This window comes from Cygnus atratus, chromosome 17 (genome assembly GCF_013377495.2).
Source record: "Cygnus atratus isolate AKBS03 ecotype Queensland, Australia chromosome 17, CAtr_DNAZoo_HiC_assembly, whole genome shotgun sequence".
In the NCBI taxonomy this organism is placed as follows: domain Eukaryota; kingdom Metazoa; phylum Chordata; class Aves; order Anseriformes; family Anatidae; genus Cygnus; species Cygnus atratus.
In genome coordinates this window covers 9,006,235-9,023,517 of record NC_066378.1, presented here as the reverse complement: position 1 = coordinate 9,023,517, position 17,283 = coordinate 9,006,235, and the positions used below count along the sequence as shown (strand labels likewise).

At 42.7% G+C, this 17,283-nt stretch overlaps 1 protein-coding gene across 4 annotated transcripts in view; it reads left to right on the top strand.

Annotated features, from left to right (window-relative positions):
• LOC118252907 (nucleolar complex protein 4 homolog) overlaps positions 1-16,903 on the top strand; it is a 58,448-nt gene extending 41,545 nt beyond the window's left edge. The window contains exons 50-67 of one of the 4 annotated variants that reach the window (XM_050714155.1): positions 285-480; positions 1,057-1,187; positions 1,405-1,572; positions 2,324-2,401; positions 7,010-7,148; positions 7,226-7,332; positions 7,615-7,722; positions 8,246-8,395; positions 9,004-9,103; positions 9,880-9,914; positions 10,018-10,068; positions 10,378-10,489; positions 11,120-11,180; positions 11,764-11,874; positions 13,173-13,336; positions 13,800-13,882; positions 14,799-14,912; positions 15,220-16,903. In XM_050714155.1, coding sequence (XP_050570112.1) covers positions 285-480; positions 1,057-1,187; positions 1,405-1,572; positions 2,324-2,401; positions 7,010-7,148; positions 7,226-7,332; positions 7,615-7,722; positions 8,246-8,395; positions 9,004-9,103; positions 9,880-9,914; positions 10,018-10,068; positions 10,378-10,489; positions 11,120-11,180; positions 11,764-11,874; positions 13,173-13,336; positions 13,800-13,882; positions 14,799-14,912; positions 15,220-15,336 — 2,025 coding nt within the window. In that variant the 3' untranslated portion in view covers positions 15,337-16,903. Of the gene's footprint in view, positions 1-284; positions 481-1,056; positions 1,188-1,404; positions 1,573-2,323; positions 2,402-4,179; positions 6,672-6,811; positions 6,934-7,009; positions 7,149-7,225; positions 7,333-7,614; positions 7,723-8,245; positions 8,396-9,003; positions 9,104-9,879; positions 9,915-10,017; positions 10,069-10,377; positions 10,490-11,119; positions 11,181-11,763; positions 11,875-13,172; positions 13,337-13,799; positions 13,883-14,798; positions 14,913-15,219 lie in introns of those variants that run through there. The other 3 variants (XM_035556717.2, XM_035556716.2, XM_035556715.2) reach the window with 3 other exon arrangements.
• The last annotated feature ends 380 nt before the right edge of the window (positions 16,904-17,283 follow it).

Here is a 17,283-nt window from a genome sequence, read left to right as displayed (position 1 = left end):
TTTGCTAGTTTAAATTAACTGAATACTGGTTATTCATGCACATAAGTGCCTTTTGCATTACTTAGGCAGTACAAAAGATAGAACTCTAACACAAATAGCTCTAAAGACCAACTGACACCATCTGTGACGTGTGCTTCATGTAAAGGAGACATTATATTTGGAAACATTTGCAACTATCACTTCATAATAATCTGTTCTATACAGCAAATTATATATATATATATATATATATATATATATATATATTTGTGCCAGTACAATAATCTTCATTCCTTACTGCTTAGACTCGTGTTCCTGCTTCCCAGCTTCAAGCACAAGGACAGATCCAGGCCCAAACTCCACAAGCAGCACAGGTTGCTTTGGCAAAACCTCCAGTGGTATCCGTTCCAGCTGCTGTTGTGTCATCTGCAGGAGTCACTACACTCCCTGTTACTGTTGCAGGCATTAGTGTTGCTATTGGGCAGCCACAGAAAGCAGCAGGTATGTCAACCCACTTGCTAAAACATAACTTTAAATTCCGCCTTTTTAAAGGTAGGATGTTTGTTTCAAGTAATGTCTTCTGTGGAAGACACTTTTGAAAACTAACGCTGTAGAGGTTAAACTCCATTATGTTTCAAAAATGAAGTAAGAGAATTGCACTTAATCCATTTAATCTGGAGGTTAGTGTGATTCTTAACTCAGAAATCTGTGTGTATGAGTAGGTGAACAGATACAGTTTTAAAAATAAAGCCATAGTAACTGCATCTTTTAAAATGTGAAGTGGAAACAGAAAAACTTGTCTTTCATAACTGTCTTCTGTAATGCAGACAGAATTTTTCCTGTAGGAAATACGACTGTAAGATCACATACTTAGCTTACTCATGCCCTTAGATAAAATAATGTTTTTACTGTCAAAATCATGTCTTATTCCTATTAAAATCAGTGGGTTGCTAGTGCTCAAAGCTATGCAGATGTATAAGTCTATAAAAGCACAATCTGTGTTTGCAAGCTGTGGTTACTGGGACAAAGCAATAAAATGAAGAATCTTACAGTTCTAATTGTTTTTGTAATTTTCAGGAGGCCAGACAGTAGTTGCACAGCCACTGCATGTCCAGCAGCTTCTAAAACTCAAGCATCATCAAGCAGCACAGCAACAGAAAGCTATCCAGCCTCAGGTTGCACAGGGCCAAGCTACTGTGCAGCAAAAGGTACTTATTGTTTGCCCTTCCACGGAGTTAGGTAATGCTGCTGTGGCTGTAAAGCTTCGGCTGTGAATTGTGGTGCCACTCCTAGCTCATTTTGCTATTTTGAAACATGAGAGGATTTGTTTAAATGATAAAATGTAATTAATCTTGTTAGCTACATTCCTGTTCTTTAAAATACATATATATATTTCGTAGTTACTGATGCTTTTTTCTTCTGCAGATAAATGCTCAACAGGTTACAGTCCAAACCCAACAGCAGACATCACAGCAACAAAAAGTAACCTATACTACACAGCCCGCCATTAAAACACAGTTCTTAACAACGCCAATTTCCCAAACCCAGAAGCCAGGCGGAACCCAGCAAGTGCAGGCCCAGATTCAGGTACAGGTAACACAGTTTTACACCTTTAAACACTATTGTGATTGGATAACCCTAAAGCTGTCAGGTGATGTAGCATTTTAACACCCATTAGCTGCATATTTGTTTAAATTATTTTTATAATAAAATACATTGGTGGTGAATACGTGGCCTTTTAGCAGGTCAAAGGAACCATCTGAGACAGAAGTTTGCCTTTCCTCTTTGAAAGAAATAAAGTGTATTACTCCTCTTTATTAGGGAAGGGATTTGTACTGTATTACTAAGGAAAATTCAGATGTGGTTCTTCCCGTTTTCTGGTGCTGTCTTCTGGCCTAATCTCTAGCAGCCAAGAGTAGCTGATAGTTAACTACTTCTTTGGATAACTAGATCAGTCTAACCAAGGAAAAGGAAGGGGATTAGGAACTGGAACCCTTACTCTTTCAAAAGTATGTCTAAGTATGTCTTATCTTTAAGGTAGCCCGTTAGAATGTCTGTGCTTCCTTCAGTGTTATATATAGCTGGGAGGAAAAAAGTATGTTAAAATAAAAACTGAAAATATTACTACTCCTCTTCCCCTCCTAGCCAAGTTCTCAATACACCGTTCTAGAAAGTTTATTTTTACAAAAGTGCAGTATCACTGAGGAGGCCAAGATACCAACTTGCAGTGAACAGGACTCAGGAAAGGTTTTCACTTGGTAGCAGTTTTGATAGATATGGTGTGTTGCTGCTGTTAGCAATTTCTTATTTTGACTAGATGTTTCTTTATTTCATATCAATAAAGGTTGCAAAACTTCCTCAAGTGGTCCAGCAACAGGCTACTGTTGCCAACATTCAACAGATGGTTTCGGTTTCTCAACAGGTGGGTTTTGCACTCGTCAAATAAAGCACTAGAAGCACAATCCTATTGAAAGCTCGTTTATTTGGAGATAAGTATTTTTCCCCTTGTGTGGTATAGATAGAATTCTTGAAGGACGTAGCAATTTCCCTTCTATAAAAATGAATCACATGAAAACCGTCAGGTTGCTGTATATTCTTTAGTATAAAACTTTAATAGATGGAACAATGTGTTGTTCACCGCTGTAGATGAGCTGAAAAACAGATTTTTAGAAAGTATTTCCTAGAGCAGAAAGTGTTTTTTAAATACTGGTTTCTTGTGATGTTTAATCAAGATAGCAAATAATTGAAGTAATGAGCACCATCTAAATTTGTTTTACAAAAACTGGGGCTAATAGGTAGTTACTGTTTGTTTTGTTCCAGTTCATAAAGCCTTGCAAAGTGCTTAATAAAAGTCAGAATGGTACGGTATCTGTTCTAAATGTGGAATGATAGCAGGCGGCACTAGGGTGAGAGAGGGACAGACGGTTTGGTCTGCCCTCCCGTAGCTACCAGGCAGGTTGTTTAACGCTGTTTAGAACAATCTCTTTCAGACCATTAGCAACAGGCATAACTTACGCTGTTGATTGGCAAGAATGATTTAACTTTGGATGGTGGATGAGGTTATTGCCCTCAGTGCGCAGAAATCTGAGCCAATCAGCTCTTAATCTGTCACAGTTTATAGTGCAATGTTTTAGTGTGGAATAAAATCTGTGACTGTTTATCTTAAAATGATGATAAAGTGGTGTAAGCTGGCTGGTAACCACCTCAGATGTGAATGCTGCAAGGGCAAGGTAGACAGCGGGGAGTAGAAACCTCATCAGTCAACACGAGTTACTCCCTGTAGTCACTGAGAGCTCTTAGATAATTTTTCAAGGGACATTAAGGAGTGGCTTTTCAGAAGTCGTTGGTGTTGGCATAACTCTGGGACTGTTGAAGTCCATGGTAAAAACAAACAGCTCCCCTCACACACACGCAGTGACAGTAGGATTAGGCCCTGTGAAGTATTCTTTTTAAAACTCTGGTCTTTATATTAAGCATCTGATGTTCGGTATGTAGCCACCTGCCTTGCTAGTGCTTCCCAGCGGGTCAGTCAGGAGTTAACTGTCCCCTGGAGAAGCCCTTGCAGGATCATTGGGCTTCTGCCTCTTGACAAAGGCATCTGAAGCTGCTTGGTTTTCATTACCTTTTCTGAGTAAGGAGACATTCAGCTTCTTTCTCCCTTCCTCTGGGTAGGGCTGTGAAAATTAGATTTCTGGATGAAGTTCAAACGATTCTACCTTAAATTTGTGATAGAGACTTGCAGCTGTAGTCTGAAAGTTTAATGCTGGGAAGTGGTAGGAAGCCTTAATGGCTGTATTTACAGTCACAATATGGGTGCTTCCCCGTTTGATCCTCCATCTATCCTTCTGTTCATTTCTCTGTCCCTACACTACTGCAGGACTAGAATTTCCTATTTTCCAGTATTTTTTTGTTTTTAACCTTCCATATATTTTCATGTTTAATCTGCACTGAGGAGATCTGAGTTAAAGGCATCCTGGCTCTTAGTTTTGATTGATAAGGTTCTAGAAAATGTGACAGAACATTGTTTCGTACTAAAGCCACAGACCCTAAGTTCCCAGTATCCCTCCCAGTCTTTCTACTTTGTCCAGGATGCTTGTCAGTCAAGAGAGCAAACACCTCCTTCCGTAGAGCAGAAATTTAATGACCACTGCTTAATACCAAAGTACTATTTTGTAATTGCCTTGTTATCCTAATGTCTAGGTACAAGCTCAGCCCCAAACCGTGACACTTTCACAGACAACAGCAGGTCAACAGCAGGTTCAGGTGATTCCTGCAACAACTGCTACAGCTCAAGTTGTCCAGCAGAAACTGATACAACAGCAAGTTGTGACAACAGCATCTCCCCAAATTCAGGCTCCAGGTGTACAGAACCCAGCCCAGACACCAGCAACAACTGAAGCCCAGAATCAGCAAGCAAAAGTACAAATGAGGACGCCTACTGTCAGATTAAAGGCACCTACAAAACCAAGTTGAGCTAACGATTAAAATGCAATAACAGGGAAATGCACCATTTCTTGTTTGCTACGCCAAGTGACAAGCTACTCCAAACACACAAATGAAGACAAACCACCTCTATTTTTTTTAACAGAAGGATTTTGCTGGTGAACATTTGAATGTGGAAACTCTCACATAACTTCAGCATATTAGCAACTGTTTAGTGTTCAGGACCTGTACAAAGTGCATTCTGCCAGTGTTCTCTGTGCTCATTCAAACCAGATAAAGCAACTATTAGTTAGAATTAAGTTCTGCCCAGGTTCACAAAAGTAAAATGGTAAAATGCCATAAATGGCAGGAAAATCCATCCATGTTAGCATACCATAAACGGCCCGTGGGAATATGCAGTTCTTTGCTATAGTTTGGATGTGCACTCAATATGCACAGTGAAGCAAGTGCGGCTAATATAGCAAAGTATTTTCCACCTGTCTGAAAGCTGCATGTTGTTCTCTCTTGAGGTAAATACCTCTGGAAGATCTAACTTACATTTGAAGTGCTCCCTGAAAAGTTTAGCCACTAAATGTGAAAACCTGTAAGTATTTGTAATTAAAAAAGGAAAAAAGTTTCATTCTCCATTTTTGTATGTCTTTTAAAATGTTTGTTAGTAGTTTTGTGTACAGTTTACCGAAGCACCCAACCTGTGCCCTCATTCTCATTATTTCACTTTAAGATAATGGATATTTTAGGCATGAACTGAGTAAATACTGTGTTGATAGTAGATGTGTATTAAAGTGTAGTCCCCCCCCCCCCCCTTTTTTTTTTTTGTAAAAGAATTGTTTAGTGGATACAACTAAACAAATGGTCCATAGCTGTTTCTCATAGGACTTCGGTCTCGGAAACTCTCCAACAGATAACATTTAATCTCTTAGTTTCATTCTGCTCTTGCAACATGTTTAAATGTTCAGTACTTTCTACTCAGCTTTCAGCTTGGGGAGGGTGGGGGACTGGGGGAAGGGGAGAATGGTGAAATTCTAAGACTAATTCTTCAATTGTGTAAAGAATAAGATCTAACTTTTGTACTATTCTTTTACTAAAGCTAATGATGAATGTATCTTCAGGTGGGTATTTTGGATGTGAATAGAGCGCGGCCTCTTCCTCCAAATCAGTTTGCCTTATTGTTATGAAAAAAAAAAAAAAGCAAAAAGCTGCATAGAACTGTGGGTGTTTTCTTTACTTTTCTTACATAAAAAGAAAAACAAACTGCAAACAGCACTGCATGAGAAATCAGAAAGCTCTCAGTGGCTTGAATAGATTTATTTTACTTTTGGCCATAATACTGCACAACATGTAAGATTCAGATGAAATTACAACATTCCTTTTCTGAAATGGTTTTAAAATTATTTTTTTCATTGTGTGATCTTTTTAGTCTTCTAAGAGGGGAGCCTGTTTAAAGGCAAGGAAAGTCTGTCTTTTGTTCTTAACCTCTATATGTACATACCTATTGGTACCTAGCAATCCAAATGGCTTAAACAAGAAAGAATACCCGGTCAGCTCCTCTGGTAGCCCAGTCTGTTAAGATCACGAATGTAAACAGTGGGTCAGGCAGAGTTACTGATTTTTATTTTTTATTTTTTTAATTTTATACCGCATTTCTCCTATATCCATTTTTTCTTGGACCCTCAGGTCTGCAAATCTGGGAGATATATTTTTTTTCTTTTTTTCTCTCCTCCTTTCTCAGCTTGTACATGAAGTATTCCCCTGACCCTGCCAAACCCCTGTTTTGTTCCATTGCCTAAACTTTGTTACTCTCTGGAAAGCCAGTAACGTTGGCAATGGAACAGTTTAACACGCAAAGTAAATGCAGTGGTAGCAGCTAACTGACGCCGTGTACAGTACGTTGCTCATCCGAAAATACTGCACAGTTCGCCCCATTTTTATTTTTAAGTGTTTAGCTCCTATTAGGTGCATGGAAGGCGTGGGGGGGAACACTTCAGCAGTGAAAGAGCTGTTGACTGCATCATTGTGCTGGTCTGATTTGGTGTCTAAAGAGGCAATTATTTCTTGTTTAGGTCAGTTAGTGAAGATAAAAATCACTTATTTTTTTTTCCCTCTTTCTGTGTGTCTTTCTCCCAGGCGTGTGTTAGGAAGTCAACCTGTACATAACTTCTGAACATAAGCATTTGTACTTGATCCAGTAGGGGTGTAAGGAGTAGTGATGTATCCTACCTGAAGGTGTAATAAAGTGTACATTTTTATAATTTGCCCGTGTCCTGGCTTCACTGAGACCGGGGGGGGAGCAGCGGCGGCGGGGAGCGCTCCCCCTGCGGGCGGAGCGGCGGGGCCGGGCTCCTCCTCCTCCTCGTCCTCCTCCTCCTCTCCTTCCTCCTCCTCTTCCTCCCGGCCCTTCCGCCGGCGTGGTGCGGCAGCATGGCGCAGCCCGGGCTCGCCGCCTGCCTGGAGGCGGTGCTGGGCAGCCGAGGCAACGCCAACCGCGTCTACGAGCTGCTGGAGCGGCTGGCGGTGAGGGGCTGCGGGCCGGGGCGGGGGGCTGCGGGGGCCCGGCGCCACGGCTCCTCACAGCGCCGCTCTTCCCCAGGCGGCGGCGGCGGAGGAGGAGGAGGAGGAGGAGAAGGTCCTCGGAGCCCTCAGGGCCTGCGGTCGGCTCTTCGGGGCGCTGCTGGAGCGGGGGGAGCTCTTCGTGGGCCGCCTGCCCGCCGAGGAGGCCGCGCTGGCAGGTGAGTGGGGGCCGGGGGGGGCGGCGGGGCGCGGGCCGAGGCGCTGAGCCCCCAGCCCGGCGCCGTCCCCTCCGCAGGTGGCGGCAGCGCCGAGGAGAAGTACAAGGTGTGGATGCGGCACCGCTACAACGACTGCGTGGGCTGGCTGGCCGAGCTGATGGGCCACGGCTCCTTCCAGGTCAAGGTCAGTGAGCCTGGTTCCGAGGTACGGCTTTACCTGGGGGTCTCCCGCGGTGGAGAAGCCATCATCGCTCTAATACGAAAGTGCCCAAGGATAGTAAATGCTATAAGACATTGCTGGTGCTCCAACTTACCTTTGCATACTGATCTGCCAGTAACTTTCTCAGTAAAGAACGTCGTACTTCATTCTTCCCGCTTTCCTACAGGCCTAGAAGCAGCCTCCCTTGCGTCTGCCCACTGCTGTCCTTGCTGAAATGTTTTTTTTTCTTTTATTTCTTTTTTGAAGGAATTGTCGCTCTGCACTCTGATGAAGTTTGTTGAGTTGGAGGCAGAATATCCTTTGGTCAAAGTGGAGTGGAAGGGGAGTTTCACGTTTCCTCGTGAACTTTTAAAGGTCAGTTGTAGAACTGAAAAGTTCCTGCTGTCAGGTAGCCAGTGACGTGCACAACCTGCTGTGTTTGAGTCCTCCAGAACAAAAGTTTCAGACTAGGAGATATGATAGGGATGGGAGACAGGGTGTTACAGAGGTGGCACCAAGTCTAGGGCCTCTAGGTGAGGTGACCCCTGCAGGTGTGGGAGCAGCTGCCTTGGGCAGGAACAAGCTGAATGCTTGAGTGCTTCTGAGGTATCGGCGGTCTTTCTTTCTTATTCCTCGGTCTCGCTTGCGAGCAGTTGTGGGAGGTGAGGGGGAAGGTACTGCCCCTGGTTCAGCCACTGTGTCACTTTGAAGTGACATCTCCGACGTGAGGGACTTGTCTCAGAGGTCAGGAGACAGAGGCCCTTGATCCGGGGCAAGCAGGACACAGCGTTGCTAGCTGCCCTTCAGAAAGACAGGGGTTGCCCCCAGCCATCGCAGCTGTCTGCTCCAGTACTGTAAGAAACTGACCTGTTGCTTTTCTTTATAAACCTCTTGCTAGGTGGTTGTTGATGGCTTAATTCCCTTAAACGAGGATGCATCGCTCCTGATCTCTCGCTTCCAAGAGTACATGGAGTACGACGACATTCGGTACTTTGTCATGAAGGCTGTCACCGAGAGTATTGGGCAAGTCATGCAGAAGACGAAAGAGGTAACGACCCCAACCTTACTCTTGGGGTGGGTCTGGATGAACACTTGCTCTGAAGCCCGTACCTTGTGTGCGAAGCAGGGAGGGACTACTGGTATATGGGAAGACTTCAGAAGCAGGAGTAAGTGTGCCCATTTGAAGGCACTGATTTTTTTGTGCTTTCAAGGTATGTCGACTATGCATAAGACAGTTTTCAGTCTAAAACTGGAGGTCGTTCAAGACAGATATATAGTTCTTGCAAAACCTCATGGTCTGGGCTCTAGCTTCTGTTTTACCCAAATCTCTGTAGCTCGAGTGGCACAGAGTATTTAGTTTTACTCTTCCTTTGGTGCTGGAAAAGGGTCTTTTTTCTTTAGTCCAATCCACCTGTTTTGTTAAACCAGCGTTAGTTCAGACATAAGTCATGTCTGAAGGTTACTCGAATGAGTAATATTCCAGGACAGGGCAAAAATGGAGAGCTGGTATGTAGTTCATGCATCAGCGTTTTTCCGTTCCATTTTCTTTCCTAAATATATTCCATGCTTGGGAAATAGGACACTGTGGAAGTCCAGTGTGACTTACCATCTTCTGTGGACCTTACTTCACGTTTGATTCTCTGCTTTTTTTCTTAGAGGCCTCTGCCATTTTACCAGCAGAACATATTTTCCCTCATTTCACCCATTAACATGCCAAACAAAGAGCGTGACTTGGTCAAATTTATGGTGAAACAAGGTTAGTAAACTCCACGTGACGATCTGCATATGAAAAGGAAAATCACGTTTAAGATTTTTGTTGTGTAAAGACTTTGCTAGAGTTTGCTAATGAAAAATGCCTGCTTATGTGATCACAGAGACTCCAAACAGTATTACAAAATCCATGTTCCCTGGTTTACGGTGGGGTCTGTCACCAGCTTTTTATCAATACAAGGAATTTATAGCAAGCTTTTAGATACCCTGGTTTGGGGAATATTACCTTTTCCTCTTGTTCCTAGTCTTGTCTTAATGACTGGAAAAGGAGTGTTCCTAGTGTAGAGAAAAGGCCTGCTTCTGGAGCTGATAGCGATGTTTTTGAGTTGGAGTAGGAACATTTTTCACTGAGTTCTGATGTCCCCCAGCTCATTTGGTAGTGGAAAATCGGAAACTCAAACATATGGCTTTAATAACTCATAGGAACATTCATGATCTTCACTCTGCTAAATTCAGAGGAATTAAATTTTATGAAGGTTTTTTCTTAGTATTTTTGTATTAGACTGCAGGAGGAGGAGAAAACTGTCATTTAATTCTAGTACGTCCAATTATGCTTAGGGAATGGTTTGACTAATAGAATGCAAATTCACTTATAAATAAGTTGGGTCCTCTATCGAAGTGGACTAATATTCATTCAGTCTTAGGTGGGTATTTGTAATAACTAAGGTGAGAACTTTCAAAGGACTAAGTAAAACAAGAATCATCTTATTTTTTTTAAACATCCATTTCAAGTTCCATGTCTCTTTTTACCTTTCTTCTTAGGTAACCGAGAGGAATGGAAAGTTTCGAAGCTGCAGGTAACTGTTCATTCGGTGCTTCAGAGTTGAACTTTCATCTACTGAAAACAGAGCTTTACCTACACCAGTGTGTTTAACTCACTGTTTGCAATTCTGTTTTCAGGCACACAAGCAGGCGTTTGAAAGAATGTGGCTCAGTTTCCTGAAGCACAAAGTGAGTGTTACTTCTGTCACTGATCTGTATTGTTTTCCAGTTGCTAATCCTTAGACGCTCCTTGCCTGGAGTTTTTCTCTCTGAGCTGTGATGACAGTTTAGTTGTGAGGACCCACTTCTCTGAATGAACCTAATTGTCAGATGTCACTTGTAAACTCTCACATTTGGGAACTGTTGCCACAAGCCATTCTGTTCTGTCCTGACACGTTCGCTTTTGCTTGTGTGTTGCCTTTCTGAGCCGTGTGTTGCTGTTGCTCTTGGAGTTCTCCTTGCAAAGGTGGTTTGACTGTATTGTTTTGTCCTTCACAGCTACCCACTGGCCTTTACAAAAAAGTTCTTGTCATTTTGCATGATTCCATCCTTCCTTATATGAACGAACCCACTCTCATGATAGACTTCTTGACGGTGGCCTATGGCATAGGTGAGTGAAAACAGTTTTTTTATCCTTTGTGGGGCTCTGCAGCATGGTACATACAGACTTGAAAGGGCTGCTGGACACAACACCACAGCCTGGATGAAGTAGATGTGCTTTGGCTGGAACGAAGATAAGAAACTAGGGTGAAATGTATTGTCCTCCCAAAGTGAAATGTTACCTGCATTTGTCTGTGTTGTTGCTCCTTGTGTGTTAGGAAAATTATATTTAAGGACCTGAAAAGTGTTGAGTACTGGAGTGATTTCTTTTAAACACAGAGTTCAGTCAGCACTGCTGATACCTGGCCTGTATCCAGACGCAGGACGTGCAGTTTCCTACAGAAATGGTGTTTCTGAGGATAACTTTGCCTTCCTGGTCTGGCTTTCTCAGGGGATTAGAGCAGCATCTTTGTCTCTCTGTTCTTCTAATCTACAGCTTAATCTTTGCAAGTAAGTTGTGAGCCTTTGGAAGGTTTTAGGTGAGCTTGTCTCACCTGACAGCCATCATGCTGGCTCTAATTTTAGGTACTTTTAGTTTTGTGTTCCTTCTGGAAAGGTTTTGCAATAGAAAAAAGTTGCAGCGGATAAATTTATTTATTGATTGATTATATTGTGCTGATATCTGCCTGCTTTCTTACAGGTGGAGCGATTAGTCTTCTGGCTTTAAATGGATTATTTATTCTGATTCATCAGCATAATCTGTAAGTAAAAAGAGCATATTGTTTAAAGGGCCATGGGTTTTGTATTTTTATCTTATGCAGAAGAGACTGAAAACAATTCTCCACATCTTCAGGCTTTAACATTCCCCCACAGGAAAGCCAAACCCTGCACGAGAGGCTCAGCTATTTAGATGCTGAGCTGTTTTTATAGTCTGACTTTTTTTTTTTTTTTTCAGCTGAGCCTAAATATCCTCTTCTCCAGACTGTGGTCTGCGGTTGCTCAGCACTTGAAAATCGATTTCCACTGATCTGATTACACAGTGAAACTGTAGTCTTTGGTGTGCCTTTCACTGGATCCTGTACCACTTGAAGTCAGTGGACATAGCTTCACATCTCCAGGATGGCTAGGCACTGCAACAGCCAGAAATTCACCTTACAGCCTGATTTCAAGTGGTGGTTCTGGAGACAAACCAAAGAAAGCTAAACCTGCCCCCACAGCACAGCAGTGGCCTGGAGCAATTTGTCATGAAAGCACAGAAAAACCAGTTAGACTCAGTGTAGTCCCATTGTATGTCACTAATCAGCAGAGGATGTTGACTTTTTTTTCTTTTTGCCTTTTTAACAGAGAATACCCTGACTTTTACAAAAAGCTGTACAGTCTTTTAGACCCTTCTATATATCACGTGAAGTACCGAGCCCGCTTTTTCCATTTGCTTGATCTGTTTTTGTCTTCATCGTAAGTAACAACTTTATTATATATGTTCACATATTTTACTCCTGCTTTTCTGTTGGCTAGCGTTTGTTCTTGAACACTCCCCCGCATCTGGATTTAATGTATTCATTGTGCCTGCTGAATTAAATTCTTTTTCTTATTGAGAAAACTGAATCCGAGAGTGTTGTGTAATTTTTCAGGCACTTTTTTTTGAAGATTTGCCACACATCCATCTAGTTCCAGAAAGTAAAAAGTAAAAATGCAGTTAGTTATCTGAGTTTGATCTGCAAATCATTATGGATGTATTTTGATCTGTATTCCAGCTTGGCTGAAAGTGATGATTTTTCTCTCCATCTTTATGAATATGGAAAAGTAACATTTGCAGGCTTTTTATAGACGTGGTATCATAAAGCTGTTGATAAATTGATGACCTTTTGCAGACATATAACATTGAAATATAAAGTGTTTGACAGTCTGTCTTGATGCTGTCAATTCATTGTGCACAGGAGAGAAACTAGATAAGCAGCTGGTCATGTAGTTGCCATCATATGTTATAAAATAAAACCAAGAAAAACGCTTTACAGTTCAGCACTAGGCATTAATATCAACCCCACTTGTATTCATATTGTACTTTGGAGAGAGTAACAAGATGCGACAGATGTTGTACCTTGGGGTGACTTTGTTGAGCCTTGCAGGTGTAGTGAGCCCTGGGGCTGAAGGCTGAGTGGCTGAAAATTGTCATCTTTTATCCCAGATCTTCTGACCTTAAGAAAGTGCCTGGATGGGCTGATTGCTGTTAGAAATTTGCATTTTTACCATAAAAGAGAGCTATCCTGCACATTTATGTTACAGCAGCTTTATGTTCCCATTAACAGCTGCACTGCTTGCTTTAGTCCTGGAAGTATTAAATTTAACACCATGGCACGTGTATTAATTAAACCCACAAAGCTGCATTAGAAGAATATAATTAAGGTTGCCTGGCCAAGCACTCAGAAGTTTGTAAAATGACTGAATAAAGATTGCAGTGTGAATGACTGTGGACAAGAGCTGTGCTTGGATACAGCAAGCGTTTGGAGTGGTGCCATGCATCTGGATTGAATCACAAAATGATTAGAGATTAGTCATGCACTGAATGGAAATGCCCCCAGGTTTGTTCCAGACAGCACTCAAGACCCTATATTCCTGCTTCGCTTCACTCCATAGTCCAAAAAGCTGAAGAATCCCACCGATCCTTAGCTTGACATGCAGTTTGGGTTGATGAGTCCGCTGGCTTGCTTGCTGGGACTTGTCCATGCTGGTTTCTTCTGTTTCCCTTCCAACAGCCACCTGCCGGCGTACCTGGTAGCAGCCTTTATAAAGCGCCTCTCCCGGCTGGCCCTCACGGCTCCCCCCGAGGCTCTGCTCATGGTCATTCCCTTCATCTGTAATCTCTTTCGGAGGCACCCTGCGTGCAAAGTGCTAGTGCACAGACCTAATGGGCCGGCAGGTAAGGGGCAAGGTGGGCAGGGGAGTTTTTGGGCTCTGAGCTTGTCTTGTTCACTTCAAGGCTATAATAAAGAAATGAGAAACGAGACCAAACGCAGAAACCAGAGACCTCTTCAGTTTCAGTCTGTAGGGTTTTTTGTGTAGGCAGTCCTACTGGGGCCTCAGCAATCTCCCGAGTTTTTCTTCCTCTGTGGTTTAATTGACCAGTGTTGAATGACGGTAGTGGCAGATCGAGGTTACCTGAGATGCCCTTGCTTCAGACCATTCCAGTTCTTTGTGCCCTTAGAAGTACTATGATTCTGTAGTGCTGCAAACAGTGATACTTAGGTCGTACTGTGGTGCGTCAGCGTGTTCCTGGATGCTAAATGTGTTGGGAAGGTGCAGCACTGCTCTGGGTCTCTGTGTTCGCTTTGGCATTATGGGCATCACACAGGAGGTATTTAGCTCTGTATTTCTTTCCTTAGATTTGTCAGAAGATCCATATATTATGGAACAGGAGGAACCATCTGAGAGCAAGGCTTTGGAGAGCTCTCTCTGGGAGCTTCAGGTATGTCAGCTAACGGGGCACATCTGTGTATGGTGTGGGCTTCTTCCCCCCTTGTTGCTTTTTCATGACACCTTGGCAGTCAGCAGTAACACTTATAAGAACCTGCTGACACACATCTTGCAATTGAGATGACTTCTGGCTACTCTTTTACTCTGCATCCTTTTCTATCTTTGCATAAGAGGCAAAGGATTTCACACACATGAGAACTAGTATGTGCTAATTAATAGGTGACTTGTGAGTGCACATCTGACCATGCAGCTGAAAAGCGTGCGGTTAACAGCTGAAACAAGACTTAATAGCTGCAAATGTATAAGGCTTTTTATTTGCTTTGCAGGGGAGAGAGGAACTTACTGAGCATTGATGGAAATTAATTGGGTACACCTAGGTCATCCTGTAGAAATGGTTTTAAAAATGCTAGAGAAGATTATAATGTTCACCTTTCACCCGGATCATTTGTAGGATGGCGTATGAAGGCTGAAATCGGTTAAATTGCTGCTGCTGACTCTAAACCTTAATGGCAGGATTATCACTTTCCATTTAAATGTTACAGGGGTTTTGCGTGAGGGTCTGAAGCAGCAAGAAGAATGTTGCTTGGGAGCAGGAAGCGCAGATGCAGCATTAGGGTTATGGGAGGTGGCAAAATTGGGGTATGTGTTGTAGGCATGGTCTGTGGAGGAATCCATCTGTCTGGAGCTGGACATGAACCAGGGGAAAGGGGCCTTTAGTTGTGTTTGAAGCGTGGCTAAAATGGGAATTTCTTGAAGCTCTGTAGTAACACAGTACAGTAAACTTGCCTCTTTTGTCTGAGTTTGATGTTTGCTGACTACCAAAGGGTTAGATACCTGTGTGGGAAGCCAGATGGATTTGTGTTACCCTGTTCTCATTAAACCATCTCCTGTTTGTGTTGCTTTTGCAGGCTCTACAAAACCATTATCACCCAGATGTGGCCCAGGCAGCTGCTACCCTGAACCAGTCGCTGTCTGAAATAGAGGATGACATATCAGGGCTCTTGGAGCTCTCAGCTTCTGAGGTAGTGTTGCTGGGCCTTTGTGAGTGATTGTAATAAGAGGAAGGGAGACTGCTTCCTGAATGCAGTAGCCGTGCCCCGTTCATCAGCCTTCGTGGGGAGGGAGCTAGGCTGGCTTTTGGTTACCCAGAGCCTGAGAAAAAGGGAAAACGTCTGTTTAATGGTAGAGCATGAAGTAGCAATGATGGCAGGACTTGCTTTTAAATAAAAGGTTTGTTGCTGTACCTTCTAAGATGTTAGAGCGAGCACTGGTATTGGCAAGGGTGAAGAGCTTGTACTGAATTTTTGCTAATATCTTCTCTTTCATCAGCTTTTTGATAAAGAAGTAAAGAAATCAGCTGCTACTGTGCCTCTGGAGTTTGAGCAAGTACGAGGTTTGTTTGGGAAGAAAAATGATATTTTTGCCGAGCACTTCAGTTTAGATTGACGTGATCTCTTATCGTATTTATATGCGTCAACTGACTGATCTTAGGGACATGCAGAAAGCTCACCTGCTGGGCTGGACACTTCTGACTTTGAAATATCTCAAAGTGGTGAAAGCTGGACTGCCTGAGAAAGGTGCGGTCTTCTTCAGTGACCTTTGCCATTATCCATGGATGGACTTTCCTTTGTTTCTCATTTCTCAAGCTTACATACTGCTGCCTGATATCTGGGAGGGATTTTCCCTCGGAGCAAAGTTTTCTGGACTTGTTCATTGTTGGAACTGAAGCCCTTTTCTACAGAGATGCTGGTACTGGCTGTGATCAGTGACTGTCGACAGACCACCTTGCTGCCATTCGGGGGACTGAGGGGAAGTGTGGTTTCCAAATACTGGTTTTGTTTTTCGGATGTGTTAGTTTTATACAAGAGCAGACAACTTGTTTGTAGCAGTTGACCTCAGTACAACACCTGATCATAGTCTAATTATAAATTTTTATATATTTTTTTTAAATTCACTTTTTTGGAGAAATGTTTAGCTTCCATGTGCTAACCCATGTTTGAGGCATTGAAAGCTTAGGTTTATCAGAAACAACTTACAGATGATGCTCTGTCATTCCATGTATGTCATGTTGCTAATGTGCCTTCATGTATGTCCGTCTCATGCTGTAAAGTTGCTTAATTCAAAATGCTCATGAGCTTTGGAAATAAACATAATCTTGGTGACTACTGTAGCTAGGGAGGCCGACTGATGTGCAGTGCAAGGTATGTCTAATCCTTGATTTTTGCTTCAGAATGATAAGCAGCTTAATGCAGTTTTGCTTGTAACCTGCAAGCGTTGCAGGAGCTGTGGCCAGTGTGTATGCAGGTGCTAATTAAGTTTTAGCTAGCCCACTGATACGAGGTGGCTTTGTTAATTTGGATTTCTCATACAGTTCCAGAAGTCATGCAGAAATTCCTTCTGATGGTGTTTTCCAAGGTGTTAAGTGCTCTGCCTTGGTTTGAGATAAATTCCTTGTTAAGAATGCAGATGCACTCTCTCAGGACTCTTTCTAATTATTTTCACCAGCTTAATGTTGTCTCATTAGACTTCAGCTCTGCTTACAATGTTTTGAAATCACATTTTGTGGAGGAAAAAAATACAGTTCGTAAAGTAGAGACTAAGAAAGTTAATTTCTGGCAGACAAATTGTTTAGATCAAGAAAAACTGCAGCTACCTTAGAGCCACTGTGTTACATTTTCTTCATGCTATCCAAACGATGGACGTGTCCTCAGAATGTAGAATTCTACCTCTTTTCTCTGGTACTTTTGAATTTAGGTGAGGTGCTTTGAGGATCTTTTTAAAAGAAATCTGTTCTCTTGTGAAGAAGCAAGACTGCCTCCTCCCTGGCCAGCCTGCATTTCCTCTTTCTTTCATTTCTGCTATCTGTGGTAGGAAGGCAGAGTGGCTGAGATGATAACTTACAGCTCGAGATGCCTCAGCTCGTGTTCACCCAAGCCTCGTGTTTCAGTTCTACAACGTGTCTCCCTCAAATGAAATCACGTACTATGGAAATACATTTTTATTGAACACCTTTCTCTGCGTCTTTTTGTTTTGCTTGGGTATGTCTGTCCGAAATTGCTGATGGGTGATGTCATTCATATCTTTCACAGTATTGACACTCTGGGAGTGTTAAGATTCTTTTAATACACAAATATTAAACCATGTGGGCAGGGGGTAGTCAAGGTCTCGTGATGCTGAAAATGAGGGAGTTTCCTTGGCTTCCCATACCTGGAAGGAGGGTGAGCACAACCTCTGAGCAGTGTGGCATACTAAGGGCTGCAGAACCTGTGTGTGTCTGTTAACCGGGGTGTTCCTGGGACAAGCAAGGGTATCCGACACACGAGGCTGACTGATTTGCTGGGGACTAGTGGAGAGCAGCAGCTTCTGGCTTGTGATTAGGGCCTGCTGCTGCCT